At 42.1% G+C, this 22,004-nt stretch overlaps 2 protein-coding genes across 9 annotated transcripts in view; one reads left to right on the plus strand and one right to left on the minus strand.

Moving 5' to 3' along the window:
- Positions 1-13,059, minus strand: part of LOC124788188 (DNA ligase 3) — a 637,556-nt gene extending 624,497 nt beyond the window's left edge. For 3 of the 5 annotated variants that reach the window (XM_047255354.1, XM_047255349.1, XM_047255352.1), the window contains exon 1: positions 12,980-13,059. The gene's annotated coding sequence lies outside the window, so the exon portion shown is untranslated. Of the gene's footprint in view, positions 1-11,955; positions 11,974-12,979 lie in introns of those variants that run through there. The other 2 variants (XM_047255355.1, XM_047255350.1) reach the window with 2 other exon arrangements.
- A 163-nt stretch (positions 13,060-13,222) lies between these two features.
- The window catches only part of LOC124788108, a 120,540-nt gene continuing 111,758 nt past the window's right edge, over positions 13,223-22,004 (plus strand). Inside the window, exon 1 of one of the 4 annotated variants that reach the window (XM_047255229.1) lies at positions 13,223-13,334. Coding sequence is in view for 2 of the 4 variants with exons in the window: in XM_047255231.1 (XP_047111187.1) it covers positions 13,494-13,503 (10 nt within the window). In the remaining 2 variants the exon portion in view is untranslated. The other 3 variants (XM_047255231.1, XM_047255228.1, XM_047255230.1) reach the window with 3 other exon arrangements.

A 22,004-nucleotide genomic window follows, 5' to 3' on the forward strand; every position in this document is an offset into this window, starting at 1 on the left:
TCAAGAACACAAGATATAGCTACCAGCTCTGCAGTGAAAACACTGCAGCCATTGGTCAAGGAATGCTGTTCAGTATTCCTCCATGGACATATGCGAAGCCAACGTGACCAGCAGCCATCAAACCATTGGTGTAAACCATTTCATGGCCTTGGTACACATCAAGAATCGAGAGAAAGTGACAGCGGAGAGCTGTGGGGTGAACTGAGTCCTTTGGGCCATGTGAAAGGTCCACGCGAAGCCGCGGGCTAGGTGTACACCGTGGAAGTGTACGCAGATGGACCTCGAGTATAGGTGGTAAAGGCAAGGACTCCAGTTCAGATAGAAGGGATTGGACGCGAACTGCAATTGTGAGCCCTGCCATAAGCAGGCAATACAGGAGATAAACAGCCATGGGTGGGAAAAGGAGACAGTAATTCGGATGCACAGGGGAACTACAAACGTGTGCAACATACCTGGCAAACAGTTGTGCATGCCTAACTTGCAATGAAGGGACTCCAGCCTCAGCCAGTGCGCTGGTCACCAGATTCATCCTAAAAGCTCCCATCACTATTCAAATGCCACAGTGGTGCACTGGGTCGAATAAATGCAACGCTAAGGGTGTCGCTGAACAATAAACCAGACTCCCATAGTCAAGGCAGGATTGAAAGAGGGCTCTGAAGAGCTGCAGCAGCGTAGAGCGATCTGCACCCCAGTTGGTGTTGCTCAGGCAGTGGAGGGCATAGAGGTACTGCCAGACTTCCGCTTAAGCTGACGAAGGTGAGGAAGCCAAGTCAATCGGACATTGAAAACCAGTCCTAAAAATCGATACATCTCCACTACAGTGAGGGGATTGTCAGTAAGGTAAAGTTCTGGTAGGCACCGCTCAGCAACACCTGTATTGGTGGGGCAGTACAAATTGCAGAAGTCTTCTGCATACATAGATGGTGAGACGGACAGCCCTACAGCTGCTGCTAGACCGTTAATGGCCACTAAAAATAGAGATACACTCAATACAGAACCATGCGGGACCCCATTCTCCTGGATTTGGGGGAACTATGGGAGGCACCAACTTGGACACGGAAAGTACAAAGCGACAGGAAATTCTGTATAAAAATTGGGAATGGGCCTCATAGACCCCACTCATATAATGTGGCAATGATATGATGTCGCCAGGTGGTCTCACACACCTTTCGTAAATCATAAGAGATGGCAACAAGGTGTTAGCGCCTGGTAAAGGCTGTTCGGATGGCAGACTTAAGGGACACAAGGTTATCAATGGTAGAGCGACCCAGACAGTAACCGCCCTGGCACGGAGCATGTAGGCCACGTGACTCCAGGACCCGACCCAACCCAACCGCTGACACACCATACATTCCAGCAGCTTACAAAGAACGTTGGTGAGGCTGATGGGCCAATAGCTATCCACATCAAGCGGGCTTTTACTGGGTTCGAGCACTGGAATGATGGTGCTCTCCCGCTAGTGAATGGAAAGATGCCATCTCTCCAGATCCGGTTGAAGATCACAAGGAGATGTTTAATCATCTGCCTGTGGAACCGATCAGGCTCAGGAACTGTGTCGGGGCAATGTGCAAAGGCACTGAGATCTCCCACTCTGTAGATAGGGCATTATAGGGTTTACTGTGGCATGTAGTGAATGCGAGGACTTTCCCTTCCATGCGCCGTCTGAGAGTGCAAAAGGTTGGGGGGTGGGGGGGGGGGAGGTAATTCTCCGATGCAGAGGTGTGAGCACAGTGCTCAGCAAAGTGCTTGCAATAGCGTTTGCATCGGTAGATAACACGTCATTTATGTTAACACTAGAAACATCTGTTGGGGTGTGGTACCCTAAAACTCATTTGATTGTTGCTCAGATTTGGAAAGGTGATGTATGGCACCCAATGGTTGATATGTATCTCTCCCAACACTCCTGTTTCCGTCGTTTGATAAGCTGGCGAATTTTGGGCACGGAGCTGTTTAAAGTCTATGAGGTGCTCCAGGGAAAGGGGCCACTTATGCCGCTGTAGAGCTTGCCTACACTCCTTAATTGCCACAGCAACTTCCGGCAACCACCAAGGGAATGTCTTTCACTGGGGGCACCCTAAAGAACGAAAGATCACGTTTTCTGCCGCAGAAACAATCGTTGTAGTTATCGCCTCAACCACCAAATCATTGTTACCATGTGGGGGAGATTCAATGGTGATAGCAGAGGTGAAGGCTTCCCAGTCTGCCTTGTTTGAAGCCCATCTGGGCAGGCGTGCGTGGGCCTGACACCAGGGCAGTGACAGGAAGATGGGGAAGTGGTCACTACCACACAAGTCATCATGTGGTATCCAGTGGATAGGTGGGAGAAGGCCAGGACTGCAAACCGAAAGATCAATGGCCAAATATGTTACATGTGCCACACTGAAATGATTGGAGGCACCTGTATTTAAGAGGCAGAGGTCAAGTTGTGACAGTAAATTTTCGACATCTCTGTCTCGGCCAGTAATCACGGTGCCTCCCCACAATGGGTTATGAGCGTTAAAATCTTCCAAAAGTAGGAAAGGACATAGACACAAACTCCACCTGACATTGTATTATAGTCATTGCGGTTATTATAATATCCCCTATAGCCGTGGAGGGCAGGAGTCTGCATTTCGAGGAACCAGGTTTCCTGAAGGGCAATCCAGAAAGCTAAAGCTTAACAGTTGCTGTAGCTCAGCCAGGTTGTGGAAAGAACCGCCGCAATTCCACGGGCAGATGACATTATCGTGAGGCTGGAAAGGCACGAAGCACACAAGGAGGCAGGTTATGCCTCAGGGTCAGCTGCTGCCAGCGATAGAGTATTTGTAGCCATTTCTATGGCGGATGAGTCATCAGTGAAATCCAGGTCTGCAGGGGACGCTAAAATCTCCACCGCATCCTCAGATGCAGAATTGATGGAGAGTGCTGGTGCTGGGGCCACCAGAGGGTCATGTTTCTTAGCAGACTTCTTCTTAGTTTGCTTGCTCTCTTGCTTCTCTTTAGCAGCTTGCTGGGAAGATTTCTCCAGAGCAGCTCCAGGCACAGAGGAAGACCGTGAAACTCTTCGTCCAGCAGCTGTTGGCTTCTTTATCAACTGTGCCCACTGTGGCATTAGTGGAAACCTTGGGAGAGCGGGCCCCAAGGAACCCCTTCCGGATGAGAGGAGCTGGAGTAGGCTGTTGCTTCTCCAGCAGGGAAGAGGGGACTGATGTCCCCTGCGTCTGGGGTAGGCTTGCACCAAAAGTAGGTGCTTTGGAGCAATGGAGGAAGATTTTCCCCCTACCACTAAGGGGGCAGATGTATTCTGGTGGCCCGGAGGGGCCACTGTTCGTGGCACAGAGTCAGGAACCACCGGCACTTGGGACGGTGATGGTGACGTAGCTGTACATGTGTCAACATCAACCGAATGGGGTGTACTATTTCAAATTTATGTTTAGCCTCTATGTAATTCAACAGGTACAGGGTCCTGTACTCCATGATTTTCCACTCCTTTTGGAATACGGGGCAGTCTGGCAAGCAGGGGGAGTGGTGCTCTCCACCGTTGATGCAAGTGGGAAGTGGTGCACATGGAATATCAGGGTGCAGTGGACGTCCGCAGTCTTGACATGTGGCGCTGGAAGTGCAGTGTGAAGCCATGTGCCCAAACTTCCAGCACTTAAAGCACCGCATAGGGGGAGGGACGTATGGTTTAACGTCACAGAGGTAAACCATCACCTTGACCTTCTCAGGCAATGAATCACCCTCAAAGGCCAAGATAAGGCACCAGTAGCAACCCTGTTGTCTTTGCGTCCCCTGTAAATGAAATGAACACCCAGCTGTTCTAAATCGGCGTGGAGCTCATTGTCAGACTGAAAGAGGAGATCGCAGCGGAAAATGATCCCCTAGACCATGTTGAGGCTTTTATAGGGAGTGACGGAAACAGGAATATCACCCAGCTTGTCACAGGTGAGTAACACTTGGGACTGGGCTGGGCATGCTGTCTGAATCAAGACTGCGCCATTTCCCATCTGGGACAGTGCTGTCACTTCTCCAAACTTATCCTCAAGGTGTTCAACAAAAAACTGAGGCTTTGTAGGTAGAAAGGAGTACTCATTAGTTCTGTCACAGACTAAAAATTGAGGTGAGTATGGCTCTCTCCATTCTGTAGCCCTACGTTCCTCCCGTGGTGTAGTGAGGGAGGGAAACAATTAAACAATTCAGGGTCGTACCTGTCAGCATTGTATTCGATCTTGCCCTTCTTAGAGACAAATGGTACCGTACGGTCACCAGTAAGAGATGAGTTAGTCAGCTTCATTACAGGTCATCCAACCTGATGCCACCCACTCTGATCAGGGGCTCTCCCCTTGGGTGCCACCCAGCCACACCAAAGGCCAACTGGCATTATGGCCATTGCCGGGAGTCCTGATGCCCCAGGAAGACAGGCATCTACTCCTTGGCATACATGGGGAGTTTACAGCTCAGGCATCAGCAGTGCAATCCCTGTGTTGTCAGGGGGCTACCACCAAATGGGTACATGACAGCCCCACCACAACCGACTGTCTATTGTGCTGGATATTGGGCGCAGAGAAATCTAATATTGTTATGGGGGCAAAAGAAGACAGGAGACAACAGAAGAAGATGACATACCTCATAAAGTGTCCTCACTCAAATAGTTGAATCACAGGTGGAGATGCAAAGCCATGACAAGAGATTCAGGTGGTCGAATCTAAGGGCACTATGGATAACATGTGCACCACATAAGGCGTCCTTCCCCATATGGCCCGCACTTCTGTAGAATTTTGAAAGTGGCAGGTCAAACCATAGAATGGGACCTGAACTCATAGGGCCGAAAAGGGTGAGACTTCTTTTAGTAGCCTCTTACAACAGGCAGGAATACCTCAGGCCTATTCTAACCCCTGGACCTGCAGGGGGAGTGTGGTAGGTATAAAACTAGGCATAGATGGGAGATGCTTAATGATGTACATTTGGCTGTGAAGAGGGCATTGCATTGCATGACACCTTTGAAGACTACAATAGCAGATTATTGTTGAAGGACCTCTCAAAAAAAATATGTAACATTATATACGTACTGATGATGATACCAAAGTTAGCGTCAAGACACTCATGGATGAGGTAGGAACTGAAAGTGTGGATAACAAAGCAAAAGTAGAAATGCTGAATTCCATTTTTAAATGTTCCTTTACAAAGGAAAATCCAGGAGTATTATCTTAATTTCATTTTAACACCACTGAAAAGGTGAATGATATGGATGTTAGTATCAGTGCTGTTGAAAAATAGCTGAAATTGCTAAAACTGAACAAAGCTCCAGGGCACAATAAATCCCTATCACATTCCATGCCAAATTTGTGGCTAAGTTAGCACCTCTTGTAAACAAAATCTACCACAGATCCCTCAAATTAAAATCTAGGCACAATAGATGGAAGAAAGCACAGGTTAGACTCCTCTATAAAAAGTGATCTACAAAACTACCATCCAATATCCTCGACATCTTTTTGTTGCTGAATCTTAGAATTTATTTTGAGCTCAAATGTAACACAGTATCTTGAACAAACTGACCTCCTCCATGCTAAACATCAAGGATTCGAAAACAACTGATCATGTGAAATCTAGTTCACACTTTTCTCACATGACATCCTACAAGCTATGGACCAAAGCCGTATGGTAGATGCATAGTATTTCTCAATTTCCAAAAAGCATTTCACTCAGTACCAGAAGAGTATGATCATATGGGGTATCAAGCAAAATTTTTGATTGTTTCTACATTTGCATCTACATCCACACAGGTACTCCGCAAGTCGCTGTACGGAGTGTGGCGGAGGCTACCCTGCACCCTACTAGTCATTTCCTTTCCTGTTCCTCTTGCAAACAGAGTGAGGGAAAAACAGCTGTCTTCGTGCCTCAACATGAGCCGTAATTTCTCATATCTTACCTTTGTGGTCTCTATGCACAGTGTATGTTGATGGCAGTAGAATCGCCTGGCAGTCAGCTTCAAATGCCAGTTCTCTAAATTTTCTCAATAGCGTTTTGTGAACAGAACACAGCCTTCCCTCTACGGATCCCCATTTGAGTTCCCAAAGCACCTCTATAACACTTACGTGTTGTTTGAACCTACTGGTAACAAAGCTAGCAGACCTCTGAATTGCTTCAGTGTCTTCCTTCAATCTGACCTAGTACAGATGCTAAAAACATGAACACTACTCAAAAATAGGTTGCACCATTGTCGTACATGTGGTCTACTTTACAGGTGAACCACTCTTTTCCAAATTCTCACAATAAAAGCTGACCGTGCACCTTCCCTACCACAGTTTACACATGTTCATTCCATTTCACATTGCTTTGCAATGTTACATCCAGATACTTAATGACTTGACTGTGTTGAGTAGGGCACTAGTAATGCTATATCTGGACATTACAGGTTTGTTCTTCCTATTCATCCGCTTTAACCCACATTTTTCCACATTTAGAGATAGTTGCCTCTAATCACAACAACTAGAAATTTTGTCTAAGTCGTTTTGTTACTTTCTACAGTTGCTCGACTTTGACACCCTACCATACACCACAGTATCATCAGCTACCAACCGCAGGTCACTGCCCACCCTGTCAACCAAAGCATTTATGAATATAAAGAACAAGAGCGATCCTATCACACTTCCACAGGGCACTCCTGATGATATTTTTGTCTCTGATGAACATTCACCGTCGAGAACAAGATATCTTCAAGCCAGTCACGTATATGTGAAATTATTCCACATGCTTGTTAACAGCCTTTAATGGGTCACCGTGTCAAATGCTTTCCGTAAATCTCGGGATATGGAATCTGCCTGTTGCCCTTCATCCATAGTTCACACTATATATCACGTGAGAAAAGGGAAAGCAGAGTTTTGCACAAGTGATGCTTTCTAAAACCTAGCTGATTCATGGGCACTAGCTTCTCAGTCTCAACAAAGTTTAATACATTTAAACTGACAATATAAGGATTCTGCAGCAAAACTGAAGTACGGGATATTGTTGTGTAATATGGTCGGTCTGTTCTTTTACCTTTCTTGTATATTGGAGGCACCTGCACTTTTTTTGTTCACTTGGGAGTTTGTATTGAGTGAGAGATTCACAATAAATGCAAGCTAGGTAAGGGGCGAATGCCATAGGGTACTCTTTGTAAAACCAAATTGGGATTCCATCCGGACCTGGTGATTTATTTGCTTTCAAATCTTTCAACTGTTTCTCTAAGCCAGGATGCCTGTTACTATGATGACCATACGGGAGTCTGTCCAATGGTCAAATGACACTATGTTTGCACAAGTCGCTTGTGCAAATGATTTCTTGACCATGAAATTTAATCATTTTGCTATCTTCAACTGCGAGATGAGACTGTTCAATAAGGGCTTGAATGGGAGTCTTAGACCTGCTTAGAGATTTTGCATAGGACCAAAATTTTCTCAGGTTCCCTGCCAGATCTTTTGCTGCGGCATGATGATGGTAGTTGTTGCATGTTTCATGCATAGACCTTTTCACAGACACACGAATCTCTACCAACCTTCGCTTGTCATCATTTGCATGTTCTCTTTTGAACCAAGATTGTAAGAGCCTCTGCTTCCTCAGCATCTTCCAAATTTCATTACTGAACCATGGTGGATCTTTTCCATCCTTCATCCACTTACTAGGCACATAACACTCCAGACCATGATTTACAATCAGTTTAAACTTTGCCCGTAATTCCTCTGCATCCACCTTACTGGAACTAAGCGATGCCAGTTCAGTGTCTAACAGAGATGCTAACAACTACTTATTGCTCTACGTAACAGAAACACTTTCCTAGCTTCCTTGACTGATTTATCAACATTCGTAATCACAGTTGTTATAATGTCATCATGATCACTAAGCCCCATTTCTACACTGCAATCATCAATAAGATCAAGTCTATCTGCAGTTACAAGGTCTAAGATATTTCCAATACATGTGGGCTGCCGAGCTAGCTGCTGATAACAGTTTTCAGAAAAAGTATTCAAAAGTATTTCACGTGACTGTCTGTCCGTCTGTACCCCCGCAATGAATCCATAGACATCCCGGTCTATACATGGCAGGTTACAGTTGCCTCCAACTAGTATTGCATGATCTGGGTGTTTACATGCTGCTGACAATAGACTTTCTTTGAATGACTTTATAACAGTCACAGCAGAATTGGATGGCCAGTAAAAACATCCAACAATCGACTTTGTTTCACCTAGACCTGTTATATGTGACTCAACATCTTCATTGTCACACTCAACATCGAGCTCAATAGAGACAATATTTTTGTTAGCTGCAGTGATCACTCCCCCTCCTACTGCCTTTAATCTGTCTTTCTGATATACATTCCATGACTCGCTATACATCTCAGGTTTCAGCCAGCTCTCAATCCCAAGAAATAATTTTAGAGTGAGAACTTTCCTGGAGGGAAATAAATTCTCAAACTTTATTACAAATGCTTCGACAGTTTACTGATAAAATTTTGACAGTCAAAGTGTCTTTATTCTGAATGTCATCTGACTTCCCTTGCTGTGTATTGGCTGACAATTGTTCATCGGAGCACCTCAAACTACCATCTAGTACAAACAACCCTCATGTGCACTCCACCAGAATCCTGCTACCCAAGCGGCTGCTTCCCTTGTGTAGTGTCCCCCTGACCTAGCAAGAGGAGTCCTACAAATCCCCACACAATAATGCAGGGTTAGAAATCTGCAACCAAGACTGTCATGAAGTCAACAAAGGCTTTGATCCAAACCAAAGGACCCCGATCAGCTCTGGAAACAATGCTGCAAATTGTTAGCTCTGCTTGCACCCCATGCGCAAGGCCAGCAGTCTTCACCTCCTTCGCCAGCCACCTGTACAAACTAAGGATAGCCTCAGGGCCCATGTAAAACGCGTCACTGGTGCCAACATGACCCACAACTTGCAGATGACTGTACCCTGCACACTCGAAAGCCACAGGCAAGGCTGCCTCCACATCTCGGATGAGGTCCCTGGCAGACATACTGAGTGCACATTGGCTTTCTTTCCATCCCTGAATGTTATCTGCCAAAGGGCCTCCATAATGTGCCTAACATTGGAGCTCCCGCCGTGGGCCTGCTTGGACCCTACTGAAGGAGCGACTCCCTGTCCACTCACAGGAGAAATGGGCAAGGCCAAGCAGCCAGTTTCCACATTGGTTCTCTGCCTCCAGCAATGCAAATGCATTACCACCCGCCACTCACTCTTGTGGAGGCAGATCCACTGTGCCGCATGCACTAAGAGGTGTCTTGGAAGTAGAGCCCATAGGCAAAACAAGTGACACCTGAGCTGTCCCATGCAATGTGCCAGATTCTCCAACACCGCTACTCCCTGTAGGTGACTGTCCATTGCCAAAAGCGCATTCAAGCTGTTCATGAACTGCAGCCAGTTCCTCCTGCATCTTCACACAGTATGCCCACATCCTAACCATCTTAGCAAGACTAACCACAGGAGTAAAGCAAACAGAATCCTAAATATGCAACTTGCTACCCTCCTGATGTGTCCCCAATGGATGCTAATGCATTAATGAGCTATGTAGCTGACTGTTCAGTAAGCAACTATTGCACTGCAGAGTGAACAACTAACAAAAACGAGAGATTAAAGTCTTAAACAGAAAAACATGCACAAAATTTAATAAATATAGTATGACGAAAACACACAAAAAGTTAAACGCTTAACCTGCTTGTTTGTAGATGTATATTAGCTGAGAGTTGGAGCCTGATTGAGGATTTCTTGGTAAGGAGGAAACACCATGTTATCTCAGATGGAGAGTTAACAAAGAATGTAGAAGTAATTCTAGGTGTGCCTCAGGGAAGTGTGTTGGTATCATTGTTATTTTGTCATTCGTGTTGTATATTAATGACCTTGCAGACAATTTGAACAGCAACTTGGCTTTCATAGCTGCAGATATCTATAATAAAGAACTATCTGAGAAAATCTGCACAAATATTCTGGCAAATCTTGATAAAAATTTCAAAGTGGTGCAAATATTGGCAACTTGCTTTAAATATTCAGAGCTGTAAAATTCTGTGCTTCCTAGAATGAGAAAATGTCAACTCATACAGATACACGGATGTAACACTTCGTAGACACATGAAATGGAATACTCATATACGTACAGTCACAGATAAAACAGGTGACATACTTCAATTTACCGATAGGATATTAGGGACAGGCAACCAGTCTACAAAGAAAATTGCTTACAAATCACTTGTGTGATCCATCCTAGAATATTGCTCAAGTGTGTGGGACCTGTACCAAATTAGACTAACAGAGATTACTGAATGTGTACAGAGAAGGTTTACTTGACCCATGGGAGAGTGTCACAGAGATGCCGAAGAAGCTGAACTGGCAGACACTTGACAATAGATGCAAATTATACAGTGAAAGCCTATGTACTAAGTTTCAAGAAACAGTTTTAAATGATTAATCTGGGAATTTACAGCAACTCCCTATAGATGGCTTCCATAGGGGTTGTTAAAACTACAGTGGATTAATTACAGCATGCATGGATGCATTTAAACAGTCATTCTTTCCACATGTGAATGGAACAGGAAAAAGCCCTAACAATTGGTACAGTGGGAAGTACCATCTGCCATGCACTTCACAGTGGTTTGCATAGTATGGATGTAGATTAGATTAACAGGTACAGTCAAGTTAGAAGTTTAATGCAGTATGTCAGGTATGAAAGTTAGAAAATGTGTATGTGTCTTGAGGCAGTGTAACTCGTGGTATGCAAAAGACTATATTCAACCAAAATTTGAGAATGAGAGCATTTAGCGACATCCAATAAACTTTACTCCAATTCTGTCATTCTCAATAAAACCTCCCACCAATAGTTGTGACATAGTGGCTACAATGGTTCCCGTCACTGAAGTTAAGCAACACCAGCAGTGGCCAGTATTTGGAAGAGTGACCATGTGGGTATATGTTGTGTGATGATAACTTTCCCTTTGCCTTCATAGCAGAGGGGACAGGAGGAGTTGTTGCAGCATGTAAGTCCCAGGAAACTCAGGTAGCTGAAATTGCCCTTCAGTGTCTCCCAGCCAATCATGCCATATGACTTCATTTTAATTACATCCCCACAAAATAATTAAAAGGAAAAAGTTAATCACATTTTCGGTGTTCATGCAGTAAAATTTCTGTATAAGAAATGACTTTTAATTTATTCCTTCTCTACTACTAACTCTTTTCACATCATATTTTACAGACACCACACAAACTACCTGTAAAATTAAATCAATGTACAACACACAGTTCAGGAGATATGATGTCAGAAACACCAGGTTGTACAGAAAACCAGTTTAACATCAAGTATTTAACACATTTATTCATTTGTAAAATAATCAGATGTTTGAAGCTCTTTTAAATGTGGGAGTTCATTTTTTACAGAACCAAGTGGGAGGTTACTCATTACAGATACTAAAGGAATCTGGGTGAGAATATCAAGACTTGCTCTTAAAATAAACAAAATGTGTTCCACGAGAATCACTGAAAGTTTTGCGCCAAAGGGTGCTCAAACCATTGAGAGGATAGAAGACTTCTATGATGAATTGAAAAAATGAGAAAATGATAGTAAATCTCAGTACATGATGAGACAGACTGACTGATAGCACAAGACATTAATGATCATACAATAAATGAGACACATGGTATAAAATTCTGCATGAATGACAAGTTCAAAAGGAGTCAGCACAAAGATAAACTACCAAAGCAGCTTACAGCTGGATATCTTTTGCTCTTGGAAGTATCTCTCATTGCATTGACCTGAAGATGAGTATGTGAACTTATTTTGCATGTTTTCACTGCTTGCTGTCATACAGAATTTTCTTTTGGTGTCATATCCATAAATAAAACACTTATTCAGCTGAAGCAAGCAGTAAGAATATTGTGGAACAAAGATACACATACATGTTGCTGAGGCTTCTTTAAGGATATTGGAATTCTTACACTCATTTTCAGCTTCACTTTCTTCTTAGAGCTGAAGTTTTACGGTGCTTATGATAAAATGAATTTCATCTGAATTGTGGTTTACACAGTCATAATACAAGACACAAAAATAATTTTCAAGTAGGCTTTGCCTACTTATCTAGCGTTCAGAATGCAGTTAAATATTTTGTTGTAAAGGCAATCAGCATGCTCTCACCTAGCCTACGTAAGAAATTATGAATCTCAAAAAAAAAAAAAAACCTAATCAGCAACTACATCAAAAAATTCTCTGAATATCTAGGTCAAGGATTGAAAAGTTATGTCAACCATAAGACAAATAGCAGTGTTCTTCGTAAAGTCAAATGAAAATCACCCTCTATTTATACATGCAGTAATTATTTTCTTTAATGATATCGATGCAATCTAGAAAATAAAGGGCATCACCTGATCAATGTGGCAGTAAATGTCGCTTTTTTACTTTGTTGTACGTGATGTTTTATTTATACCGCGTTGTAAACAGTAGATTATGTTTTGAAAGGCAATATAAAAATTTAGGCCCTATTTGTAAATCACATTAATAACTCGAAATAAGTTGCCACGCAATACAACTTAATTCATAACTGTGAATTTACGTTTCAATAAATATCCTTCACTTCTAAGATATTAATCTGCCAACTTTGGGGTTAAAATTTCGCGTGAGATCGTATAATTGGTGACATTGATCTACGTTTTGAGTCTATAAGCAGTTGTTAATTATGCCCCGAACTTTATTAAAACCATGGAATATTGCGTGATACGACAAAAATTTCATTTACTATAGCGGTTTTGTGTATCCTTATATCGTAAGATTGGAGGTTATGAATTTTAGCAGTGTCGTTTTCTAACGACCTAAGTAACTAATGACTTCATATATTTTGCATTAGCTTTGAATGATAATTTACTTCATTACACGTTACGGCAAAATTAATGTTTTCTTTCTACAATATAAAGGACTATGACAATATTCCAAAACTTCAAGTGGGAGAAAATTGCTTTTAGTTCCAACCTGTGCGAATTCAAATTGCTCAGTATATGTATTGTAAACACACAGCGCCCACCGCAAGACAAATGACAGTTTCGGTGCGCATAACAGCTACGCTCCCGTAAACCCGTAAAACAATTTATATCTGCTTCTAAATATCCATTACTGCTAAAAGCTATTGCAATATAGCCAACGGTGTAAAAAGAATCTTATTATCAAGAAAAATAATTTCCTATCTTCAAACACCTTTTTTTTTTTTTTTTTTGCAATACTGCTCTGAATTTCTTTGACTGAGAGATAGGCGACTTTCAGTGAAGTAAAATGCACACTGTTTAGCGCGAGTTTGGAACCGTGAAAGAGGGAATGACATGAAACAAAGGTATTTGCTATTTCGTCAACTTTTGCTGTATTCTTTAATAGTGTTGCTGTCTACATAAACTCTTCAACTAAAACCTAGTTGTTTGTGCTACATTTTTTAACCTTTTAGATCGATGAGTAATTGGTCTACATCTATCCAATTCAAACCACCGACTGGTGCATGGCAGAGGGTACGTCCAATTGTACCAGTTACTAGGGTTTCATCCTGTTCCATTCACGTATGGAGTACAGGAAGAACGACCGTTGAATGCCTCTGTGCGTGCAGTAATTTCTCCAATAGTACCCTCACGATTCCTGTGTGAGAGATACGTAGGTGATTGTAGTGTATTCCTAGAGTAATCGTTTAAAGCCGGTTGTTGACACTTTAACAGACGTTCTCTGTGTAGATTATGTCTATCTTCAAGAATCTTCCAATTCAGCTCCTCTGTGACACACTCACATGGATTAAAAGAATCTTTGACAATTTGTGTTGCCTTCTCTGTATCCGTTCAATATCCCCCCATTAGTCTTAAGTGGTATGGATCCCACACACTTGATCAGTATTCTAGAAACGGTCGCACAAGTGATTTGTAAGCCATCTCCCTTGTAGACTGCTTGCACTTCCCCAGTATTCTGCCAACAAACCAGAGTCTTCTACTTGCCTTGCCTCAACTGTATATATGTGATTATTACATTTCGTATTCCTACAGGGTGTTACACCCAGGCATTTGTATGAGGTGGCTGATACCATCAGTAATTATTGATGTTCAGTCATAGGGTACTAGCCTACGTCCTTTCATTCTGTGAAGTGCAAAATTTTACATTTCTGAACATTTAAAGCAAGTTGCCAGTCTCTGCACCACAGTGAAATCTTATTAATATCCGACGGAATATTTATGCAGATTCTTTCAAATAGTACTTCATTATAGATAGCTGCATAATCTGCAAAAAGTTTGAGGTTACTATTGATATAGTCTGCAAGGTCATTAATATACAACATGAACGGCAAGGGTCCCAACACAGGTCCTTGGGATACACCCAAAGTTATTCTACATCTGACGATGACTCTCCATCCAAAATAACACGCTGTGTCCTCCCTACCAAAAAGTCCTTAATCCCGTCACAAAGTTCACTTGGCACCCTATGTGATCATACTTTTGACAATAAGCATAGGTGTGGTACCGAGTCAAATGCTTTTTGTAAATCAAGAAATATTGCATCTACCTGGTTGCCTTGATCCAAAGCTTTCAGTTTGCCTTGTGAGAAAAGTGCGAGTTGTGTTTCACATGATCAAGGTTTTGAAATGCATACTGGTTGGCATTGAAAAGGTGATTTTGTTCAAGATACCTCTTTATATTTGAGCTCAAAATATGTTCTAAGACTCTACAACAAATTGATGTCAAGGACAGTGTGACCTGTGCCTTTCTCCAAGAACTGGGCACAGGTTTTTGTTCGAGGTAACTATGATAGTGATTTGATCCAAACCAAAGGAAATCAAGTAGGTAAAAATATGAGGACTAATAGAAACCCTAGGATAACAGAAGAGACATTGAATTTAATTGATGAAAGGAGAAAATATAAAAATGCAGTAAATGAAGTAGGTGAAAAGGAAAACAAATGTCTTAAAAATGAGATCGAAAGGAAGTGCTAAATCGCTAAGCGGGGAGGGCTAAGAGGACAAATGTAAGGTTATAGAAGCATATATCACTAGGGGAGGGATATACTGCCTACAGGAATACTGAAGAGACCTTTGGAGGAAATATCAAGAACTCAGATGGAAAACCAGTCCCAAGCAAAGAAGAGAAAGTAGGAAGGTGAAAGGAGTATTTAGAGGGTCTATACAAGGGCAATATTATGGAAATGGAAGAGGACATAGATGAAGATGAAATGGGAAATGTAATATTGCATGAAGAATTTGACTAAGTGCTGAAAGACCTAAGTCGAAACAAGGCCCCAGGAGTAGACAACATTCCATTAAAGCTGCTGATAACTGTGGGAGAGCCAGCCATGACAAAACTCCACCATCTGGTGAGCAAGATGTATGAGACAGGCGAAATATCCTCAGACTTCAAGAAGAATATAATAATTCCAATCCTAAAGAAAGCAGTTGCTGACAGGTGTGAAAATTACCGAACTATCAGTTTAATAAGTCACAGCTGCAAAATACTAACGCTTCTTTACAGACGAATGGAAAAACTGGTAGAAGCCAACCTCGGGGAAGATCAGTTTGGATTCTGTAGAAATGTTGGAACACATGAGGCGATACTGACCCTACGACTTATCTTAGAAGAAAGATTAAGGAAAGGCAAACCTACGTTTCTAGCATTTGTAGACTTAGAGAAAGCTTTTGACAATGTTGACTGGAATACTCTCTTTCAAATTCTGAAGGTGGCAGGTGTAAAATATAGGGAGTGAAAGGCTATTTACAATTTGTGCAGAAATCAGATGGCAGGTATAACAGCCAAGCAGCACAAGAGGGAAGCAGTGGTTGTGAGAAGGGAGTGAGACAGGGTTGTAGCCTATCCCCGATATTATTCAATCTGTATAATGAGCAAGCAGTAAGGGAAACAAAAGACAAATATGGAGTAAGAATTAAAATCCATGCAGAAGAAATAAAAACTTTGAGGTTTGCTGACGGCATTGTAATTCTGTCAGAGGCAGCAAAGGAACTGGAAGAGCGGTTGAACGGAATGGACAGTGTCTTGAAAGGAGGATATTAGATGAACAGCAACAAAAGCAAAACAAGGATAATGGAATTTATTCAGATTAGATCATGTGATGCTGGTGGAATTAGATTAGCAAATGAGACATTTAAAGTAGTGAATGAGTTTTGCTATTTGGGAAGCAAAATAACTGATGATGGTAAAAGTAGAAAGGATATAAAATGTAGTGTGACTATGGCAAGGAAAGTGTTTCTGTAGAAGAGAAATTTGTTAACATTGAGTATAGATTTAAGTGTCAGTAAGTCCTTTCTGAAAGTATTTTTATGGAGTATAGCCACGTTGAAGTGAAACATTGACGATAAACAGTTCACACAAGAAGAGAATAGAAGCTTTCGAAATGTACTGCTACAGAAGAATGCTTAAGGTTAATGGGGAGGCTTGCGTGCCTCAACGATACAGATAGCCGTACCGTAGGTGCCACCACAATGGAGGGGTATCTATTGAGAGGCCAGACAAACATGTGGTTCCTGAAGAGGGGCAGCAGCCTTTTCAGTAGTTGCAGGGGCAACAGTCTGGATGACTGACTGATCTGGCCTTGTAACACTAACCAAAATGGCCTCGCTGTTCTGGTACTGCGAACGGCTGAAAGCAAGGGGAAACTACAAACGTAATTTTTCCGAAGGGCATGCAGCTTTACTGTATGATTAAATGATGATGGCGTCCTCTTGGGTAAAATATTCCGGAGGTAAAATAGTCCCCCATTTGGATGTCCGGGCGGGGACTACTCAGGAGGACGTTGTTATCAGGAGAAAGAAAACTGGCATTCTACGGATCGGAACGTGGAATGTCAGATCCCTTAATCGGGCACGTAGGTTAGAAAATTTAAGAAGGGAAATGGATAGGTTAAAGTTAGATATAGTGGGAATTAGTGAAGTTTGGTGGCAGGAGGAACAAGACTTCTGGTCAGGTGAATACAGGGCTATAAATACAAAATCAAATAGGGGTAATGCAGGAGTAGGTTTAATAATGAATAAAAAAATAGGAGTGCGGGTAAGCTACTACAAACAGCATAGTGAACACATTATTGTGGCCAAGATAGACATGAAGCCCATGCCTACTACAGTAGTACAAGTTTGTATGCCAACTAGCTCTGCAGATGACGAAGAAATTGATGAAATGTATGATGAGATAAAAGAAATTATTCAGGTAGTGGAGGGAGACGAAAATTTAATAGTCATGGGTGACTGGAATTCGTCAGTAGGAAAAGGGAGAGAAGGAAACATAGTAGGTGAACATGGATTGAGGCTAAGAAATGAAAGAGGAAGCCGCCTGGTAGAATTTTGGGCAGAGCATAACTTAATCATAGCTAACACTTGATTTAAGAATCATGAAAGAAGGTTGTATACATGGAAGAACCCTGGAGGTACTAAAAGGTATCAGATAGATTATATAATGGTAAGACAGAGATTTAGGAACCAGGTTTTAAATTGTAAGACATTTCCAGGGGCAGATGTGGACTCTGACCACAATCTATTGTTTATGAACTGCACATTAAAACTGCAAAAAGGTGGGAATTTAAGGAGATGGGACCTGGATAAACTGAAAGAACCAGAGGTTGTACAGAGTTTCGGGGAGAGCATAAGGGAACAATTGACAGGAACGGGGCAAAGAAATACAGTAGAAGAAGAATGGGTAGCTTTGAGGGATGAAATAGTGAAGGCAGCAGAGGATCAAATAGGTAAAAAGACGAGGGCTAGTAGAAACCCTTGGGTAACAGAAGAAATATTGAATTTAATTGATGAAAGGAGAAAATATAAAAATGCAGTAAATGAAGCAGGCAAAAAGGAATACAAACGTCTCAAAAATGATATCGACAGGCAGTGCAAAATGGCTAAGCAGGGATGGCTAGACGACAAATGTAAGGATGTAGAGGCTTATCTCACTAGGGGTAAGATAGATATTGCCTACAGGAAAATTAAAGAGACCCCTGGAGAAAGGAGAACCACTTGCATGAATATCAAGAGCTTTGATGGAAACCCAGTTCTAAGCAAAGGAGGTATATAGAGGGTCTATATACGGGTGATGTACTTGAGGACAATATTATGGAAGCGGATGCAGATGAAGATGAAATGGGAGATATGATACTGTGTGAAGAGTTTGATAGAGCACTGAAAGACCTGAGTCGAAACAAGGCCCCCGGAGTAGACAACATTCCATTAGAACTACTGACAGCCTTGGGAGAGCCAGTCCTGACAAAACTCTACCATCTGGTGAGCAAGATGAATGAGACAGGCGAAATACCCTCAGACTTCAAGAAGAACAAAATAATTCCAATTCCAAAGAAAGCTGGTGTTGACAGATGTGAAAATTACCGAACTATCAGTCTAATAAGCCACAGCTGCAAAATACTAACGCGAATTCTTTACAGACGAATGGAAAAACTGATTGAAGCCGACCTTGGGGAAGATCAGTTTGGATTCCATAGAAATGTTGGAACACATGAGGCAATACTGACCCTACAACTTATCTTAGAAGAAAGATTAAGGAACGACAAACCTACATTTCTAGCATTTGTAGACTTAGAGAAAGCTTTTGACAGTGTTGATTGGAATACTCTCTTTCAAATTCTGAAGGTGGCAGGGGTAAAATACAGGGAGCGAAAGGCTATTTACAATTTGTACAGAAACCAGATGGCAGTTACAAGAGTCGAGGGACATGAAAGGGAAGCAGTGGTAGGGAAGGGAGTGAGACAGGGTTGTAGCATATCCCTGATGTTATTCAATCTGTATATTGAGCAAGCAATAAAGGAAACAAAAGAAAAGTTTGGAGTAGGTATTAAAATCCATGGAGAAGAAATAAAAAGTTTGAGGTTTGCCGATGACATTGTAATTCTGTCAGAGACAGTAAAGGACTTGGAAGAGCAGTTGAACGGAATGGACAATGTCTTGAAAGGAGGATATAAGATGAACATCAACAAAAGCAAAATGAGGATAATGGAATGTAGTCGAATTAAGTCGGGTGATGCTGAGGGAATTAGATTAGGAAATGAGACACTTAAAGTAGTAAAGGAGTTTTGCTATTTTTGAGCAAAATAAGTAATGATGGTTGAAGTAGAGAGTATATAAAATGTAGACTGGCAATGGAAAGGAAAGCGTTTCTGAAGAAGAAAAATTTGTTAACAATGAGTATAGATTTAAATGTCAGGAAGTCGTTTCTGAAAGTATTTGTATTGAGTGTAGCCATGTATGGAAGTGAAACGTGGACGATAAATAGTTTAGACAAGAAGAGAATAGAAGCTTTCGAAATCTGGTGCTATAGAAGATTAGATGGGTAGATCACATAACTAATGAGGAGGTATTGAATAGAATTGGGGAGAAGAGGAGTTTGTGGCACAACTTGACTAGAAGAAGGGATCGGTTGGTAGGACATGTTCTGAGGCATCAAGGGATCACCAATTTAGTATTGGAGGGAAGTGTGGAAGGTAAAAATCATAGAGGGAGACCAAGGAGTGAATAAAATAAGCAAATTCAGGAGTATGTAGGTTGCATTAGTTACTCGGAGATGAAGAGGCTTGCACGGACAAAGTAGCATGAAGATCTCCATCAAAGGAGTCTCTGGACTGAAGACATCAACAACAACAACAACAACTACTACTACTACTACTACTACTGCTACAGCTATGATAGATTATAGGTGGACAAGGTGTGAACTTGGCAGCAAATTCAGTATAGAATCTGACAGCGATTCTACCAGGTCCTGGAGCTGTGCTCAGTTTTAACAATTTCAGCTGTTTATAAACACCACTGGCACTAATACTTATTTCATTCATATTTTCAGTGGCACAAGGATTAAATTGGGGCAGTTCTCCAGGGTTTTCCCCTGTAAAGGAACATTTGAAAACAGAGTTAAGCATTTCAGTTTTTGCTCTGCTACCCTCAAGTTCAGTTCGTGTCTCATTCGCTGGGGACTAGACACTAACTTTGGTGCCACTAACAGACTTTACAGTACACAGATCCCGCATCCGGCCATCCTGATTTAGGTTTTCCGTGATTTCCCTAGATCACTCCAGGCAAATGCCGGGATGGTTCCTTTCAAAGGGCACGGCCGACTCGCTTCCCCATCCTTCCCTAATCCAAGCTTGTGCTTTGTCTCTAATGACCTCATTGTCAACGGGACGTTAAACACCAATATCCTCCTCCTCCTCCACAGTACACAGAACCAGAATTTCGTTGGGTTCTGTGAAAGGTCACTTGACAATATTGTGATACGGTATACATTGAAGGCATCATGCAGTGCTCTCTTGACAGCCAAACACATTTTATTCAGCATCTCTCCTTCTGTAGCCCTAAGCTATGTTTTACATCTATTACACAGTGATCTATGTTTCTTTAAAAGTTTCTTTACAATGATTGTATACCACGGACGGTCCTTTCCTTTATAAACTGTTCTACTGGGTACATATCCCTCCAGCGCATGGTCAACTATTCTTTTAAACGAGGCAAAGTTCCTCTACATTCTCCTGCCCTGTGCTGAACGTTTCAAGCTCCTCATTGAGATATGATCCTACTGATTTTTTTAAATCTAGTTTACTGAACATACATACCTTTCTGCTTGTTTTAGTTGTCCTTTGTAGTTTGTTAATCATTGTTACCACAACTGTGTCCTGGTCACAAATACCAGTTTCAATGTGGACATCCCCAAAGACATCAGGTCTGTTTTTGCTGTTAGATCCAATATACAGGGTGGAGAAAATTGTGTCACGAAATTTTAACCCTGGATAGCTGATGCCAGTAGAAACCAAAATTATTAATGTTGTGTAGGTCAACAACGCACCATTTTTAAACTATGGAAACTTGGTGCCATGCACTCCGATTGGCCGTGGGATTGCCCTGTTTCCATTTGTCGATTGACAGGCAGCGCTATGGTTGTCGGTTCACACATACAAATGTCCCTCGCCCCATCACTGCCCCGTTGTGATATGCACACATTTCGAATAGATCTTGCTGTTTGTCTCCACTCTCACATCAGAAGCAAACAATGGAAAATCCAGGATGGAATGTAATAATATTATGAGAAGGAAGGTTGCTACTCACCATATAGCAGAGATGCTGAGTAACAGATAGGCTCAACAAAAAGATTTTCACACTTAAAGCTTTCTGCCAATGGCCTTTGTCAACAATACACACACATACACACATGCAAACACTCTCACAAACACAACTCACACACACATACAACTCTTGGTGAGTAGCAACTTTCCTTCTCATAATATTGTCACGTCAGAAGCATTTGCACGTCAGCTTCGCTTTGGAGCACACACGTCACCTGTGATTTAGTCATACAGTAAGCATGGTGGCACAGTATTTGTTTGAAGAACAACGAGATATGGTTTTTGTTTATGGACTAGCTGACAGTAATGAACACAAAGCTCGACAGTTGTAAGAGGAACGTTACCCAGCGAGAGACCACCCACACCTGCTAACATTTACAGCAATTCGCCAGTGACTTGGCGAAACAGGCTCATTAGGGAAATATCATGGTGATGCTGGAAGACGTTGAACATGACAGGATGCTGCATTTGAAGAGACTGTTCTCGAGTGCTTCGAGGAAGCACCTATGACAAGTTCTTGAGTGGTTGGACATGACATGGAGGTCACTTATCATTTAGTTGGGTGGTTTTGAGGGATGATGGCCAACATCCATTTAGTTTCCACCCTGTGCAAGACCTAAATCCTGTGGCGGACTATGAACACAGGCTAGGGTTTTGCCTGTGGTTTCTGCAACGTGTTGTATGAGATCCCGACTTCCCCACCATTGTGTTGTTTACCAACAGGTGCTCCTTCCATCAGGATAGTCTTTACAACAGTCGAAACGTTCATTACTGGGTAAGGGGACATCCTCACATCATATACGTCCATGGACACAAGGAATGATTTTCGCTCAATGTTTGGGCAGGCGTTGTGGGTGGTCATCTGATTGGGCCGGTCTGTCTACCTCCTCGACTTACTGGGCAAATTAAATCCACTTTT

The sequence above is a fragment of the Schistocerca piceifrons genome, chromosome 3 (genome assembly GCF_021461385.2).
Source record: "Schistocerca piceifrons isolate TAMUIC-IGC-003096 chromosome 3, iqSchPice1.1, whole genome shotgun sequence".
In the NCBI taxonomy this organism is placed as follows: Eukaryota; Metazoa; Arthropoda; class Insecta; order Orthoptera; family Acrididae; genus Schistocerca; species Schistocerca piceifrons.